The 18841-nt window shown below is 37.2% G+C and overlaps 1 protein-coding gene across 2 annotated transcripts in view; it reads right to left on the bottom strand.

The window, feature by feature from the left end:
- The window catches only part of LOC310731171 (formin), an 84375-nt gene extending 66484 nt beyond the window's left edge, over positions 1 to 17891 (bottom strand). The window contains exons 1-3 of one of the 2 annotated variants that reach the window (XM_083550572.1): positions 17559 to 17891; positions 15034 to 16762; positions 1678 to 1853 (exon numbers count right to left, since the gene is read on the bottom strand). In XM_083550572.1, the coding sequence (XP_083406698.1) occupies positions 1678 to 1853; positions 15034 to 16666 (1809 nt within the window). In that variant the 5' untranslated portion in view covers positions 16667 to 16762; positions 17559 to 17891. Of the gene's footprint in view, positions 1 to 1677; positions 1854 to 15033; positions 16763 to 17383 lie in introns of both variants that reach the window. The other variant, XM_083550573.1, reaches the window with a different exon arrangement.
- Positions 17892 to 18841: the final 950 nt, after the last annotated feature.

Raw genomic sequence — 18841 nt, 5'->3', positions numbered from 1 at the left:
CTCATTAATGTACACATAGCACCCTATATTGACAGAAAAACACAGAATATTTGACACTGTTGCAGATTTATTAAAAAAGAAAAACTGAAATATCACATGGTCCTAAGTATTCAGACCCTTTGCTCAGTATTTAGTAGAAGCCCCCTTTTGATCTAATACAGACAGGAGTCTTTTTGGGAAAGATGCAACAAGTTTTTCACACCTGGATTCAGGGATCCTCTGCCATTCCTCCTTGCAGATCCTCTCCAGTTCTGTCAGGTTGGACGGTAAACGTTGGTGGACAGCTATTTTTAGGTCTCTCCAGAGATGCTCAATTGGGTTTAAGTCATTGCTCTGGCTGGGCCATTCAAGAACAGTCACAGAGTTGTTGTGAAGCCACTACATCGTTATTTTAACTGTGTGCTTAGGGTCATTGTCTTGTTGGAAGGTAAACCTTCAGCCCAGTCTGAGGTCCAAAGCACTCTGGAGAAGGTTTTCGTCCAGGATATCCCTGTGCTTGGCCGCATTCATCTTTCCCTTGAGTGCAATCAGTCGTCCTGTCCCTGCAGCTGAAAAACACCCCCACAGCATGATGCTGCCACCACCATGCTTCATTGTTGAGACTGTACTGGACAGGTGATGAGCAGTGCCTGGTTTTCTCCACACATACCGCTTAGAATTAAGGCCAAAAAGTTCTATCTTGGTCTCATCAGACCAGAGAATCTTATTTCTCACCATCTTGGAGAACTCCATGCGGGTTTTCATGTGTCCTGCACTGAGGAGAGGCTTCCGTCGGGCCACTCTGCTATAAAGCCCCACTGGTGAAGGGCTGCAGTGATGGTTGACTTTCTACAACTTTCTCCCATCTCCCGACTGCATCTCTGGAGCTCAGCCACAGTGATCTTTGGGTTCTTCTTTACCTCTCTCACCAAGGCTCTTCTCCCCCGATAGCTCAGTTTGGCCGGTCGGCCAGCTCTAGGAATGGTTCTGGTCGTCCCAAACGTCTTCCATTTGAGGATTATGGAGGCCACTGTGCTCTTAGAAACCTTAAGTGCAGCAAAAAATTTTTTGGAACCTTGGCCAGATCTGTGCCTTGCCACAATTCTGTCTCTGAGCTCTTCAGGCAGTTCCTTTGACCTTAATGATTCTCATTTGCTCTGACATGCATTGTGATCTGTAAGGTCTTATATAAACAGGTGTGTGGCTTTCCTAATCAAGTCCAATCAGTATAATCAAACATTTCTGGACTCAAATGAAGGTGTAGAACCATCTCAAGGATGATCAGAAGAAATGGAGAGGACCTGAGTTAAATATATGAGTGTCACAGCAAAGGATCTGAATACTTAGGACCATGTGATATTTTAGTTTTTCTTTTTTAATAAATCTGCAACAATGTCAACAATTCTGTGTTTTTCTGTCAATATGGGGAGCTGTGTGTACATTCATGAGGAAGAAGAATGAACTTAAATGATTTTAGCAAATGGCTGCAATATAACAAAAAGTGAAAAATTTAAGGGGGTCTGAATACTTTCCGTACCCACTGTATATATATATAATCAACTTTTTGAATGATGTAACGAGTAACTGTAACTAGTTACTATTTTTTAGTGACGAGTGTGTGTGTGTGTGTGTGTGTGTGTGTGTGTGTGTGTGTGTGTGTGTGTGTGTGTGTGTGTGGTGTGTATGTGTTTTACGTACCGCTGGCTCATGTTTTGAATAGCACAGTGTTTCTCCAATTATATCATCCTCTGGTGGTGTGATCCTCAAAAATTCAAGATGATCAGGTCTAGTGGCTCGACACAGGGGCTTATTAGAAATAGAGTCATCACCATCACCATCCATCAACCACATGTCATCTTGTCTCAGAGAATCTTCTGTAAAATAATAAAGAACCATTTCACCAACTGTTGCTTCATAACTTTAAAACTACTGAGAGGAGAGGTGAACGACATTAATCGCCTGATTACAAATACACCTTTCATGGGTGGGATATATCAGGCTGCATTTGAACAGCCCATTCTCAAAGTTGATCATTTGGAGGCAGGAAAAATGAGCAATTGTAAGAATCGGAGCACCCGATTGTGTTTAATTGACAGCTGGGTCAGGCCATCTCTAAAAGAGCAGGGCTTTGGGGTGTCCCTGTTATGCAGTAGTTAGTATCTACAATAAGTGACCAAAGGCAGGACAACTGGTAAACCAACAACAGGGGTATATGGGTGCCCTATAAGCACTATCAAAAGACAACAGAGCACACAGTGCATCACAGCTTGATGTGTATGGGGCTATGTAGCTACAGACCAGTCAGACTGCTGATGCAGACCCCTGTCAAGTCAAGTCAAGTTTATTTCTATAGCTCTTTTCACAACATACATTGTCTCAAAGCAGCTGTACAGAAATTAACAGTTAAGGTGAATGGTGTGCATTTATCCCTGATGAGCAAGCCATGGCGACTGTGGCAAGGAAAAACTCCCTCAGATGTTATGAGGAAGAAACCTTGAGAGGAACTCAAAAGGTGAACCCATCCTCCTTTGGGTGACATCAAGACTGTGATTATAGTCTTTAGACAATACAGAACACTGCAGAGTGAGAACTAACATGAGCACTGGAGTGTAAGATTATGAGTAATGATCTTTCTACAGTCTTTTAGTCATTGTGGTAATAAAATTAGCATAGCTGCTGTGAATGATATTAACAGCACAAGTTGATAATGTGCATGTGATCAGATGTTCTGGAGCAAGTATCAAGAATATGATGTGATGTTTGCTATGTGTAGGCTTTGCTAAAATGATACATTTTTAATCTGCACTTAACCTGGGAGAGTGTGTCTGAGCCCCGAACACTGTCAGGAAGACTATTTCAAAGTTTAGGAGCTAAATGTGAAAATGCTCTACCACCTTTAGTGGACTTTGCTATTCAAGGAACTACTAGAAGTCCGGAGTTTTGAGATCTCAGAGAGCGTGACGGATTGTAGCGTGTTAGAAGACTGGAAAGATAATTGGGAGCTAAACTTAATGTTTTATAAATGAGAAGCAGTATTTTGTAGTCGATTGAAAACTTAACAGGTAGCCAGTATATGGACGATAAGATTAGGGTTATGTGATCATATTTTCTTGACCTTGTGAGAACTATGGCTACTGCATTCTTGCACCCTGTCCACCATCTTACACGATATTAACCAGGTGGTTATAATGTTATGGCTGAAAGTGTATGCATTATATACTGTATGCATTATTGTCTAAATAGCTGGCGTAAGTACACATTAAGTTATAACAGCTGCATGTCATGTAACCATGCAAAGCCACATGTCCTATTCATCATTTGTGTATCTTGTATTAGCTTTGAGTACAATTATCTTATACGGACCACTGGATGTTCAACCACTGGATGTTGCTCTCCACAAAGATGGCCTAGGCTATAAGAAGAACAGTAACACCCTGAAATGAGTTACAGTACAGTGGGCAGAATCATTCGAAAGGTTTTCCAAGACGGGTTCCACTCAGAATAGGCCTCGCAAGGGTTGATTAATAAGAAGTTGAGTCCTCAAGCTGTGTGTCAGGTGCAGAAGCTGGCTTCAATAAACAGACACATGAGTGCTGACAGCATGATTTTAGAGGTTGCAGAAGTGGATGGTCAGTGCTTAGACCATAAGCCGCACACTGCAACAAGTCGGTTTGCATGGCCATCCCAGAAGGAAGCCTCTTTTGAAGCTGGCTCAAAAGAAAGCTCTGCAAACAGTTTGCTAAAGACAATCTGTCGAAGAGCATGAATTAAGTGTCCAGCATGTGTGGTGACACCCTCTGGAGGAGTACCAAGAAAATTATGTCTTGCCTACAAGCATGGTGGTGGTAGCATCATGGTCTGGGGCTGCATGAGTGCTGCTGGCACTGGGAAACATGAATTCAAACATGTACATTTATATTTTTGGCATTTGGTAGGCATTGTGGCCATTATCTAGAGCAACCTCTATATGAAAGTGCACCTATCAACATTTTTCCGGGTGTGGAACGAACTACCCACTATAACTAGCCTTTGCTCTGGGCTTTAATGTCTTTACTGATTAGGTTTAAAAGTTGAATTGAATTTTTGACTAACAAGAAATGTAGTGTCTGTAATCGAGTCACGGTGCAACTGCCACACAAAGGTCAAAGCCATGGCTAACTAGTTAATAAATAATAATAAGACTGATTGTATAGTAAAGACCTTTGTTTAACACTGTACCGCGCTTCTTATTATATATTGTCATTTTGAATCATCAGCTTTGCCCTAAATGCCCCAGGTTATTGTGAATTACTGTTCCCACTCTTTTCTGCTTTCTTCTCTCGGATTTTTAAAATGCATAAGCAGTCGTGAATTCGTAAAATCATGATTTTTTTTATAAGCAGGTGTACAAAACACAAGCATAGCACATTAGTCATATCTCACTTTCTCAAATAAACCAGACATTCTATAAATGTCAAAGTAAATGTCAAAGTAAATAAATAACTTTACATTTAGATTTTTTATAAATTCAATTACATTTGATCTAAAAAATATGAAATCTTTTTTTTATAAAGTAGCTTTACAAAATTTCTTTGGATTAAAATGTATAAGTCAGGGGTTAAAGATGACATGGGATATAATAATAGTAACCAATATCTATAGTTATTTGTCTATGCCAAAATTGTGTAAAACATCTTTTTTGCCCAAATGCAAGCAATGAAACATGTATCCTTTTGTATCAGCAAAATAAAAATAGCAACATCCATAATTAGGAAGGAAAACTAAAAACCTTAATTAAAGTTTCATTATGATAATGCTTCTCCAGCCTGAATCTGCCAGACCTTGAAATGCTGACTGCAATCTTGGTTAGATTCCAAATGCAAAGTCCTATCCCTGCAAACTGCTCTTTATCATTCTTACTCAGAAAATCTGCTTATGCAGCTAATTACTGTCCACTTCACTCTTATATACAGCATTTTGTGTAAAATGTTTGGTATTAACATCTGGTTTAAAGCCAACATTTTAATATATGCAATACAACCAAATAGGTGAATGAAATATATATTAAAAAAAACAATATGACTAAGACATATAAACACACTATATTTAGACATAGTAACATCTAAATGTGACAGAGTAGAATAGCGACTCCCTGTGTGTTGGTGCTGTATTGCCTCACAGGTGGTTAATTGGATGTCTAGTTGTAGTACTTTTACTTGTATTTAAATGCCCAGAAACTAAGTGTAGGAAGGTCGGTTGATTCCCACCCTTTTTGGTTACCTGTTCCTGTTGTCAAGCTAGGGGTTGTACTGTGTGCTAAATCATTGTAGCCATGGAAGTCACGGATGGGCAAACTTTTTGACTCACGGGCCGCAATGGGTTCTAAATTTTGACAGAGGGGCCGGGTCATGCATATACATATACATGTTGTTGAACTCCTTATTTTGCCAGTTCATCAAAGTCTGGAGTAAGTTTTGTTGTGGCAATTCTCAGGATAGATCCGAGGTGTTTGTCTGAAATTGTCGCAGTATTTTAAAGAGTATCAGATTAAGCTCTCTAAAGAGAAGAAGAGAGTATTGCACGCGAAAAACGTCAATGGAGCTGAAGTGCGACATCTTTAGGGGAAATGTGGGCATTACAGGGGAAAGGTAAATTGAACAATGTTTACCCGTACCTATTTTAATAGAATTTGGTCACGTTCGGTGAGCCGGATTAATAAACCCAACGGGCCGTGTGTGGCCATATCTGATCTAAGTTAACTTAGTTTTTTTGTAATTAGCTTGTTTCTGATGCCATGGGCATCCATTCCCAGCTTAAGTTACAACTTAGGTTCACAGGTAGGAAGCTGTTTCTATCTTAGAAGGCAAATTGTTTTGTTTTCTGTGTGTAGGTATGTAGGTCAGGATATTGTTTCTTCTTTTATTCTTAATCGGCTGATTGCCAGTGGTAATGCTATTTTCTTTGTTTCAGCATTGTCCTGATCTGGACAGTCAACTTCAGGTCAAGCTGCTGTTTTTGCTACTTTTGTTAATTTACTGTTTTTGTTTAGGCTGTTTGTTTTTGTTCTTGTTTCCTTTTACTTTTCTCGTGTTGTTTGTTTCTGTCAGTGCGGCTGTATCCTGTACAAGCTGCACAATGCTGTCAACGATGTCACCTTTGGAAGTTTAGGCTTTAATTATTGAGTTGTTTCTGTCTAGTGAGTTATTCTGGGTTTTGTTTGATTACTTTTGCTATGGACAACTAATGTCTTTTATTTACAAGTTTTAGTGTTTTTGTGTCAATAGTGACGTAGTGACGTGATGACGTGATGAGGTTGCACCAGCTCTAGTCACGTCCCACCTCATGAAGATTATGGACCTTTAAAAAAGTAGATGTCGAGCCAGCAAACATCCCAAACCATCTAGACACGTACCAGCTCCATTTGGAGCCCACTTCATGTGGAATTTTGACATTGGACACCGTTGAGTGGCATGGAAAAGCTGGTGTTGGATCTATGATGATCACAAATGTTGAGCTATTTTATGAGTTGTTCAGTAGCTCCTGGTTCCATAATCTCAAATGACTGTATAAGAATGTAGAAGGACATTACTCATAATCTTACATTCCAGAGTTTACATTACATTCCAATGCTCATGTTAGTTCTCACGCTCCAGTGTTCTGTATTGTTTAAAGATTTATAATCACACTCTTGATATCACCCAAATGAGGACGGTTTCCCTTTTGAGTTTGGTTTCTTCTCAAGGTTTCTTCCTCATAACATCGAAATGAGTTTGTCCTTGCTACAGTCACCATGGCTTGCTTTTCAGGGATAAATACACATCGTTTACCTTCACTGTTAAATTCTGTAAAGCTGCTTTGAGACAATGTTCATTGTAAAGAGGCTTTAAAAATAAACTTGACTTGACATCTAGCCTTCTAGAATATTAACACTCTCAACGGTATGTTATATTCTGTTATAGTTTGGTATAATTTTTAGTGAACTAATACATTAAACTGTGCGCCACATAAACACACCCACTGGTCAGTTTTTCAATGAGTGTGTAATAGTGCCACCTTGGGGATGAAAAAATGGCATCTTTCAATCACATTTACATCCACATCCACAATTCTATTAAAATGCCTTTGCAAATTTGATTTGCATATGAAAAATAAGTACCCAATATTAACAAACTAAATGACTACATCAATACTTTTAAGCAAGCCCCTTAACTCTCAATTGCTCAGCCATATACCCGAGACAACTTAGTCACTCTGGATAAAAGCCTCTGCCAAATGCCATAAATAAGAACTCTAAATGTCTAGACAAATATTAAAACACCAGCAGTGACTTTGGAGGCCTTTTTTTCAAATTCCAAAAATCACAATACTGGATTTCACAGTTGTAGTGCACCGTGTGCTGCACAAGTTGAAATTTCTACAATTACTAATGTATTCAAACAAGGTTTGATAAGTGAGTCGAGGGTTGATTAATGGGAATGTTGAAACAAAGGACACAAGGCTGTTATATAGCATACATACACTTGTACTTTATTTTGCAGTCTGTTAAATATACTGTACAGACATTAAATGATATGCCTCATATCAAATAATACTACACTTGTCTTATGGGCTGCTTCTTTTAGGGGTTGTCACAGTGGATCCAGAGATAAAGAAAAATTTGCACAAGAATTCTCTTCTTTATTAACTGGCTAAGCAACTCCCACTGGCTAGAGCTACAAATAAGTAACAACCTGTTATAATAATTAGACTCATTTCTGTTTTAATATTTTTTTTTAAGGATTTTATGTTTTCCTGAACTCACAAGTCCAAACTAAACTTAACACATCATTATTAACATTTCACAGACATTATGACACATAAATGTAATACAAAAGTTCTATTGAGATCAACAAAGGATGAATGCATATATTCATCATTATGAATCATTTATTTAAGTATTAATATATTACTTATTTGTTTGTATTTTACCCATATAGTAAAGTGCATTTTATCCTTGAATGATCATATTTTCTATATAATAGCCAAAACATTTCTTGCCCAAATAAAAGGAAATAGTCCTTAACTGACTTATAAAATAATTGAACCATTCCCACATAATATTTCATATTACTAAGAGTTGCATAGCTGTATTTGGCAATCTGGAAACTGCTGATTAAACCCCAAGTCTGGCACTGTTCCCAAACATGTTTTAGCACTGTCTTACTTGCCATGTCGACACAGACACTTCTGTCAGAGTTTGAGTACATGAAAAAATGTATTTCAGTTAAACTCTGCACGCCTCATGCATTTAATGTGCTGGGATAAGAATAGGCCTAAAAAAAACTACTGTTAGAGGGATACACAAAACACACAGCACTGATTGTGGGTTAAGTTAAGTTCAGTACCATTAGAGCAAGCTGTACAGGGTATTATATAATCTCAAAACAGACCTTGTCATGAATAATTAACTCTATTCATTAAATGCATGTTATTAAGGAGCACACACAAGTGTACTACCTCACTCTTTTTTCATTGCTGTGTGTGTTAGCTCCAGGGGCATGTCATCCTGTTGTGTGTGTGTGCAATGCTTTCTGTCTGGATAGCCTGCCCTAAATTAGACTTGTCCTCAAAAAGCCTCCATCTACTTAACAAATCGACCATAGAATACAAACACTGTACAGGAACTCAAATCAAATACATTCCTCCTGTTCTACAGAGACTATACAGAATAAACAGCTACTAATACTAAGTGTGTGATTAGTAATTAAAGGTAATATGTTTATTCTAAATGTTGTGCATTTCATTATTTTATGTCGAATGTTTGCTATAAATTAAATACTATTATAAATAGAACGCTTACCGGCATGCTCTTTAATTAATTTCTAATGCATCACAGTACCCTATCTTTGATTGTTTTCTTAAAATAGAAAGTCCTCTTCTGTTTTATTTTTTTTTTCTGTTTTCTCTTTGTGATATTACAGTTCTGTTTCTCAAATTTTGGATTTTGTCTGTTATCACTGCTTTTCTATTCATGGTCAATTCAATTTTATTTGACAGGGCCTGGGAATCTTAAGTCATTGTATACCAAAGTATTCTAGAGTCAATTGAAAGTCATCTGTCTGACAGCTGAAGCTTATCTTAAATTGGTTCATGCAACAGGACAATAATACCCAGCTCACCAGCAAATCTAGAACAAAATGGGCAAAAAAACCCTTAAAGAATTTATTTTCCATTATGTGAGAGACTGATAGTCATACAGAACACAAAAACCTCTATTTGCTGCTAAAGACAGTTCTATGAACTATTGAATCATTAAATTTGGTTAAATTGGATTTTTCACACACAATTTCTTCATTTCGGCTTGATACATGTAAAAATAAATGATGACCATGTAATACATTATGTCATGTATTATTGTTCATCTGACATTGCATTAACCTAATTCTATCCTAATTTAATAAAGACCAGATGATTTTATGATGTCCTCTGTGGCCAACCGCCGATTTTGTGAATGGAGGGTGAGGCCGTGTACACGTGTGTGTGTGTGTGTGTGTGTGTGTGTGTGTGTGTGTGTGTGTGTGTGTGTGTGTAAAAAGGAAATATACAATAAAGACGCCTGATTTAGTCAAAACTGGTCGTCGCCTACCACTGGTCTTCCTTTCCCTGAACCATTTGCTCTTCTATAACCTGATACATAGAATTCTAAGAGATCAGGGCATCCTTTTTTTTTTAAGCAACCAATCAACTTTGCGCTATAAAACATGAGACCATCATGCTGCCAAGTACAGGTTTTATTTCTTACATAAAGTGTGTGCAGACCTGCAAATGCATACACAAAAATACTATGTACATAAGTTCGTTCATTCATTTTGTCAATGTGTGGTGCTGTTGGAACAGTACTTGTAGTATATCATGAGAAAGAGGTTGTTAGAAGCTGATAGCTTTTCAGATTAATTTATAACATCCAATCTCTATGTTCAATGATTTTAGGCTCATCGTATTAGGTTGAGAAAGAGAATAAGAACTCCCATGATCTAAACAGGGCAGACATGTGTATTGTAGCTGAAGTAAAATCTCAGAGTCTGAAAAATGTGAATACTGGATATTGAACTTCTCTGTATACTATATGTTTAATTCACAGTGAAAACCGCAATTTGGTTGGCAACACTAATTCTAGACCAGCTGTGTTGTGCAATATTGTTCATACAACATTGGAAAGGTTGAAAGTTTCATAACATTAAAGTAGACATTATTTCTCCTTTTCCCTATTCTTTAGAACAAAGAGCTTCAGCGCTGTTCTAAAACCTCTGTTTCTCACAAGCATATCTAAATAGGTCAAGTGCAATGTAGCAAAACATTATCCTTTTTTTACTCTCCGAATACTCTAGTGGTGTGTGAAGTGTAATCCTTTGTGCTGTGCCTGTAATTCCAGTTAAATTAGAACTTCAAAGCGAGGGCACAGTGTGCTGTCAAGAAACCCCCTAATATGCACACATAGAATGCGTGCAATCTAAATCACCAAGTTCTAATTTAGCAAAAAAAGATTCTATATTTAATTGTCAAGTATTGGTGATTCTTTGATCATGATGTTTGGATTTAGGGTACTAAATAAACACCACTTTGTTTCCAAGCAAATCTACCTGCCACCAACAGCTTTGGGATGTCAGTTATGTTCATTACAGTTTAAATGACCCACCCGCCCATACTTCCATTTACTCAAAAATTAGTTAAAACATTGGCCACTAACTATTAATCTTTGCCTCCATTATAACACATCATACTTGAATCTGCTAAATGAAAGATCCTTTGTGGATTTCTATCAGCATGTTTTTCAAAATTTATTTTCACTCAGGCGGCACTGTCCACCAAAAACATTTTGAACCACTAGAATCTTTAAACAATTGTTTGTGTTTGTATTATTGATTTATATATTAACTATCATGTCAGGGCACAATAAAACTGCACACCCGTGCACAATTATTCATGTCCACACAGTGGTATATAAAAATAACGCTCCAACTTTTATGCATTGCAAAAGATACACTGAAATGTCAAACAGAATAAACAGGTTCAGATCAAACAAACAGGGGAATGTGTAAAAATTCCTACCTGAATCTTATTACGGTCACTTACTAAGTTCTGTCTCTCGGTAACTGCTACAATAAAAGAGAGTGGCTAAGATGGATAATTCTGCAGTACACACACAGGAGCATGTACTTGTACTTTACAGAGCAAAAACTGCAAATTTGTTTCTGTTGAATCTATCAAGTCTTACTGAGGGTTCTACAGGTCATTTGCTACGTTTTTTATTTATTTTTATTTTTTTATTAAAACTGCCCACCTGTATGTGCATCTGTCAACCTTTTCTTCACATGAAAAATTCCACTTGTTTTAGCCTATGTTTAAAAAGCAGATTTCTGTTACGGTCTGTTTGTGTATTCACATGTTTAAATCTGGTGTCAATTTTATTTTTTTTTTTTGCTGCAGTTACAAAATGTAAATAATTTTTTTGCAATCATATTCAGTAGTTAGTTAATGTTTGTGTGTACTTACATACAGCCAGGGTCAATTGAATTAAATAAGCTGTTAGTAGATTGCTTAAAGTGATTTATGTGTAAGACCAAGAACAGCAGCACCCCCAACAGCCACAAGTAAAAACACAAAATAGTATTGTCAAGACAGTTTATGTCACACTTCTGTGTATCTGTATAGTTAAGCGACAGTGCCTGAGTATGTGCACTTTGTTGCTATTTGTGTCTGGCCCACGTCACTATCAATGCTTTTCTCACCGGTTTTCATTTCTTCCTTTAATTAGTCTGTTTAAATCCTCTGATAGTTCAATGTGTAATCTTATCAGGCTTCTGTGTCACTTGGCTCTAAAACTTGTATATTTGTCATACAATGTTTCATGTTTCCTAGTCTGATATACCAGTTTTGTCTTACACTTGTTTTTGATCATAGATTACGCTAGTGTCATGCTGTCTGCCTGTTCTCTGATACTTCCCTGGAATTTCTGGTTTGCCTTGAAACTGCATGCTGTTCTCCCACACATGTCTTTCTTTATCTCCTCCCTTGTAGTTTGCTGGGGCTGATTTCTTTCTAGCCCAAACAGTAGATTTACACAGCCTTTTGCTTATAGCATGTGTAGGAAATTGCACATGATGAAACACCATTTAATTTTGTGTACAATGAAAATAAACTGATTATAAGCTTGCTTTTCTGAAGCATCTACGGCAGTGGTCCCCTACCCCCGGGCTGCGGATCCGCACAGAAAGAATACATAACTTACATTATTTCCGTTTTATTTATCTCATTCTGAATAATGTTTAATTTTGGGAAAATACCGTATTCTCTCCACCACATCTGTCTATGACTTACTCTTGATGCATGTCAAGATGCTTGCCTTGGTTACATGTCTACCTACATACGCAAAATTCTTAAAGGGGCTGCTTAGGCCGTTAACACATGATACATTACCGCTAATTTAAAACCCCCAAGCTAGCAAAATAAACATAAAACAACACAGTGGATTAATGTTTATTATTATATTTAGAAAATACCATTTTTTATGCCGGTCGTATCATTTTATTTTGTTGTATTTATCCGCCACACCTTAAAGGCCGGTCCGTGAAAATATTGTCTGACAATAATCCGTAGCGCAAAAACAGTTGGAGACCGCTGATCTACGGCATATTAGCAGTAATTGATGGAGCACATGGAAAATAAATTAATGAAATAAGCACAAATGAAGTGAAATTCTTTCTTAACCTCTGATTTTTCCAAATGCCTGTAGAGGAGAAGCTAGAAGTCAATAGACTTCTAAGTCTCAACAGTATTCAAACTTTCTTTCACCTATAGAAATGCAGGTTTTGTGTGGTATAAACAAAAGAGCTGGCTGCCGAGCTATTTGGATGGAGCACAACATGATTACTGGCTTGAAACACTATGCCTTTAAGTTTGTGTGTTTCTGAATAATAATTTTATGTCAGACCACATGCTCTAAGGCCAAACCATGAGGGTTTCAGATTAGTAAAATCTAATTATTGTTTTGCAGCAAAATGCTTTAAGCCTCTCATTCAATATTGTGACCAGCAGTCCCAGATTCTGGTATTTTTTATTATAGTAACCACTGTTATAAATTCAAGTGCAGTCATGTTTAATTTGCATGTTGCACACATACAGGAAACACTACAACTGCAGTACTTTGCACTATGTTAATACTGTACATTAAATTATCCAATAAAAAAAGAAACGTTTTGTTACCTATATAGTATTAAACACAAGCTAAGTAAATCTCTTAATTCTTATACCCAGCAGAATGCAGAACGATATCTCTAACTTTACATTTCAGAATCAGCATCAGGAACTTTTTTTTTAATTAGCACAGTAATCAGAGGCTTGCTCATTAGGGACAAACTTCATATTATAATGAAAAAACTTTTACCTTCTTTTATTACCACTTTATCTGTGAAAAATACTTTGAGACAATGTTCATTGTTAAAAGTGTTATACAAATAAAAACGAATTTAAATGAATTATTACAGAAAAATAAATGCTCCCTGTCTCGTGTTGTTCATGATAACTTAATAAAGAATTGAGAGCACTGAGAATAGTGCAACATTTCTTGGTGATGGTTAGACCTGAAAAACAAACCTATATCAGCTGATTCTCCATGGAATGATCAGTCTCATATGACCCATTGACTGATTAGATAATACTATTTAGATATTACTAAAATTAAGTTTATGCTAGAAAGGACAAAGGCAGGATTATTGTTGCGCTACTGTTTTAGAGAAGCTATAAGCTTTTACTCTGGGATGCATATATTCTACACATCTGCATTATATATTTATCCAAATAATTTCCATATATCTTTTTTTATTATTATCTCCATTTTCCACTCCAGTTTGTTTACATGCCATTTCTCATTCAACAGACAGGGAGGGGAAACCAGGAAGTGTAAAGATGAACACATGTTCCTTCTGAGACACATTAATCCATCTTTCGGAAATGCTGCTCATGCTACATCACAGGACATTGTAACACACTCACAGAAAATCTATATCTACCCTCACACATTGAAATAATTGCTTAGATTCACTGTGATTCACAGGGGATAGCAAGTATACTCTACAGACCATCGAGAGAGCATAGATGATTTAGCATTGTTAAGATTCAAATTCTTAAATCTTTAAAAAATATATTAATTTGCCATTAAGTTAATGACATGTTCAGTTCATGTTCAGTGTTGCTTTCTTCACTTCTGTATGCCTTACAAGGGATGTAATTCTGTCGGGGCAAACTGTAAAGGGCATTCTAACCAACAATGTTTTAGACATTCTATTTTTGTCCTTGTTTTCCTGCTAAATTTACTGGAGTATTAAATTATTGAAAGAAAGTTCTACATCTTCACTCAGGATACCCTAGGAGTGTTAGTGGTCTAGGGTATCCACTAAATGCCCTTGAGTGATGTACATGTAACACAAAGGTTTTTTTTTTTACTGCATGAAATACACTCTCTCCCCTCTATCTCTACTAAATCCCAGAATTTGTCTATGCCTATTAGACCATATGTTTTTCACACATTATCTTTATTTGATATTATATAATAAAACAGAACAAAAGGATAATGCCATATGTGTAGCAGATTCATTATTCAGGCTTTACTGATTGAACTGTTGCTCTGTTTACTATAGTGCCTCTAACAACAGACAGAATTTTGGTAACCAACATGAGATATGCACTGACTTTTGTTCACAAAGAGAGAAAAAAATATCTCCAGTGTTTGGGAGGAAACCTGTCCACGTTAATAAACCATCTGACTGAGTTTTATGAATGAAAAACCTATGTATATACAATGAAAAGGTAGCAGCTTGAACTACCTATAATAGTACAGTATTTAATAAAAGAAAATGAAGACAATGAAAGTATGTGACATAATACAGTTAAAGTAATATAATTTACATATTAAATATTTCCTAGCAAATGTTATCTTTTAATTTATTCAAACTGGTTAAGCCCATTGCAAAGCACAAGACGAGCCCCCTCTCTTTTATACACCGGTGGGTAAATAATTAAACCATATGTTACACTCACCTGGGATTTTGGAAGCGGTTGCACTACCACTGAAGTCTGAAGATGATTTTCCAGATCCAGTGATAGCTCTATTGTTTCCATTTGTGTCTATAGACTCTGAAGTATCATTGAGTTTATCCCCAGCTTTAAACCATGAACCAGCTGTTTCATGGAACCACCTGTCTTGATTCACATCCGTACCCCCATCCCCTTCAGGCAGTAATACAATTCGGTGGTTTAGTTGGGGACTGGAGAGCTTAGATGACAGTGGAGACAGAATTGGGGACATACTTTTGAGGCTATTAGCTGGAGAGTAGGACACATTAAAAACCCCAGAAAGAGAAGGAGATATAGGGCTTTTGGTCTTAGTTCTAAGGTTGGAAGATCCATTTTGATATTCTATGAGGGGAAATGTCACTGCCTCAGAACAGCTGTCTTTAAACTTTAGCTCCACGTTGTTCTCCTGTCTAATGTCCTGAATGTTCAGCTTTTCTTTCCTCATATGGTGACAGGTGTTGTTTCTCATTGTAGAGCTATTATTAGCAGTATTAAGTCCTAGTTCAAAGAAATTAGAAGAATTTTCTTTGCCTCCATATTTGGAATTAGTTGCCACTTCAACATCTATGTCTTGCTTTATGTCACCGTAAAACATTACTCCAGTCTTACCTCCAGGATCATTCTGCAAATTGTATTTCCCATCGTAACCCATTTTTTCATGTGAAGCAATATTATTTCCTTTGGTCATTTGCTTCTGGTGCCTAGAGTACTGCCTCGCTTCTTTGAGACTAGAGGAAAATGCTCCATAACTCAGACTGAACTGGTCCTCAAACTCACTGAACTCATTGCAGAGGTCTATCTCTGACTCAAACAGATGTGAGTCATCCATAAAGTCCCAGGCTTCCTGACATGACAAAAAGGCTTCTTCCATTGGGAGAAGTGGCTCACTGTTGACATTACCATGGGAGTCTGAGCCAGAGGTATGTTGTACACGGATAGACTCTGAGGTTGCGGGTAACTTTTGGTTTTCCATTTCTTGACTCAAGTCTTCACCCAGATGATTTTTCAACACTTGTAAAGTTTTGATGCTCTGTACTTTTTTTTTCATCTTGGTGTGCAAGAATTCCTCAGCATATTCCATTCTCTTCTTGCTGCCTAGTTTCTTGATCTTCCTAACCTGAGAAGCTGACCTCTTATGATCTGGGGACAAAGAAAGGGTATGCTGGAGGTTGCTGCTGCTAACATGTTGAAAAAGATGGTTTTCATATCCTTCAATTTGAGCTTGCAGCTTGCCATCCTGGTTGCCCATTTTAAATCTTGATGCACAGTCACCACATAAAGACAGGAGATCTACAAGCAACTGGCAATGTTCCTCAGAGAGCCAGTGAAGCCCAGCTAAAGCTTTTTTTCCTTCATGGGACTGTAAGTCTTTGCTTGCTGGCTTGTAAGACTGGCTTCTTTGTTTCTGCGTTGCAGGATCTTCAGCTGTCTGGACATGCTGATTGGTGTACAGGGGCTGGCAGTGATGAGAGGTGCGGCCACTGCGTGTAAAGCCTCGCACTCCCCTAGTGGGGAAGTATGGGCTGATGTAAATAAACTCCTCAATTCGTTTGTGCAGGCATAGCACTGTGTGTGTGCCCTCCATTATGGGAGCCATTTAATCAATCACACACTTTAAATATATGACCACTCCAAGACCCTTAGCATTAGTAGTGGATTGCTTGGGAAAAAAATCCCCTTGGCAATTGAAAATCTGTTAAGAACAAAAAGCTATTAGTGAGAGTGCAATTATTATTATTATTATTATTATTATTATTATTATTATTATTATTATTATTTAAGCAAACAAAAACAAACAAAAAACAAAAAAAAAAGCAGTAACCCAGCGATTATTGTGCATTACTGGGAATAGGAGAAGTTACACTCTTCATTTCTCAAAGATCTTTAAGGTTTTACTGGTTAATCAAAAGTTCTTAGCTTCCAAAAACAAAACAAGAAAACATTTATAACAACAACTATATGATGTACATAGACTTTTGAATAGGTTCACCCATAGGTACATAGGTCAGTATTGGTTGTTGTCTTTATTTCATATTCAGTGAGGCACCTTTATAGACGTTTCCTCATGTCTATACAGTATTATGCAATTATATCTGTAAGGGAATTGTATGGCAGTGCTGTTATTGGTTTTATGTTCTGTGTTGTCAGAATTGTTGGTGGTAAATACTCTGCTGCTTTCTTTAAAGAGATTCTAATAATAATAATAATAATAATAATAATAATAATAATAATAATAATAATAATAATAATAACAGTCTTAAAAATCTATTATTATGCAGTCGTGTGCTTTCCATAACAATCCGACTCTACTTACTTTACGCAATCCAGATCACAGCTGTGAGCAAATGCGGCATTAAGTTGCGCGGTGCGTCTTAATGAAACGCGCTTCAGCTGCGCTTAAGCTTTGCGCTACATGTTACATAACACCGGCACCGATGCGGTGATCGCGCGTGTGAAAGTGGCCTAAAGAAAGTTTGGTGCGCGCTTACCGGTTTCTCTGGCATGATCGATTATCTTTCTTTCGTTTTTCTTCCTCGCGCTAACCGAGACCGCATTTACCGGTGTCTTCTGGAGTACCAGAGCTCTTCTCGCCCTCTGAGAGACTGGTGCGTGGTCCAATCAGAGCGCGCATAGAGAGCAGCGCAAGCGCCACCTCGAGCTGTGTCATAGATCGTGCGGATGCGGATTTTCAGGTGCAAAGAAAGAGCAAGAGGAGGTCCGCATGCATACAAAATTAAAAATTAAAAGGAACAGCAACGACAAAGGGATTTTTGCACTGGTAAATCAAGCACGGGATGAATTGACCTCACTGTGTGTTGAATTTCCATTGATCATCTATAACATTTTGCAGTTCGTCCTTGTGCCACCAAAACACGTTGTCTTTTAGTTTGGATAATTGCAACTCTCTATGAATCGGACTTGAATGTACAATTTATTTTTCTTCAACTGTTCCTGAACATACTTGGTCTGCTACCATGTTTGGGTGGGTGTTGATGTTAACAGGACCCTTAGACTCTTTCTAAAATATTTCCCAGAGCCTCACAGCTAGTTTGCCTATATATATATATATATATATATATATATATATATATATATATATATATATATATATATATATATATATATATATATATATGTGTGTGTTATATGGTGCCATCTATCCCCTAGTGATAGGATCATGTTGTCAGTTAAACGGTTGTCTTTCCTTGGGCACATTTGTGAGGTACCCCACAAGACCTGCCAATCCATAGAGTCTCTGAGCCAGTCATCTAGCTCATTTGTTCTTTGCAAAGCTTGCTCAGATCCTCTTGCTTTCAACACATCAACTTCCTAAGCAGATTGATTTACAGGCTTGTACCATTTTTATACAAATAATCAAATGTTTTATTTAAACATACATATGTGTGACTCAAGCAGGCTTCAAAAACATGCAAGTGATAGAATTATTGCATATAATTGTTAGTTGCCATGTTTCTGTCACAGGTTGTCATCATAGCCGTTGTAATATATAACTCTGTGTTTTAGTTAATCTCTTAGGCTCTGCTGCCTGATTTGGCCTGTGGCTGATTAGGAATCTTATTCATCAATATGCCCTATCCCAAAAATGTTTTGCTTGGAGTTTTTGCGCTTATATTTCTCCAGTATGCTGTGGTGACCCTAGGATTTAACTTGAGTGCTGTAACTGCTGCTGTAATCAGTATAATGTTCAGTGCTCATCCCAGTACTCTTAGGACTATAACCATACTATCCTTTTATAGTAATATTCCTCTTA

Source organism: Silurus aristotelis (genome assembly GCF_946808225.1).
Source record: "Silurus aristotelis genome assembly, chromosome: 9".
Classification (NCBI taxonomy): domain Eukaryota; kingdom Metazoa; phylum Chordata; class Actinopteri; order Siluriformes; family Siluridae; genus Silurus; species Silurus aristotelis.
Note: the sequence above shows the minus strand (reverse complement) of the source record. Positions and strands in the feature narration are given on the sequence as shown.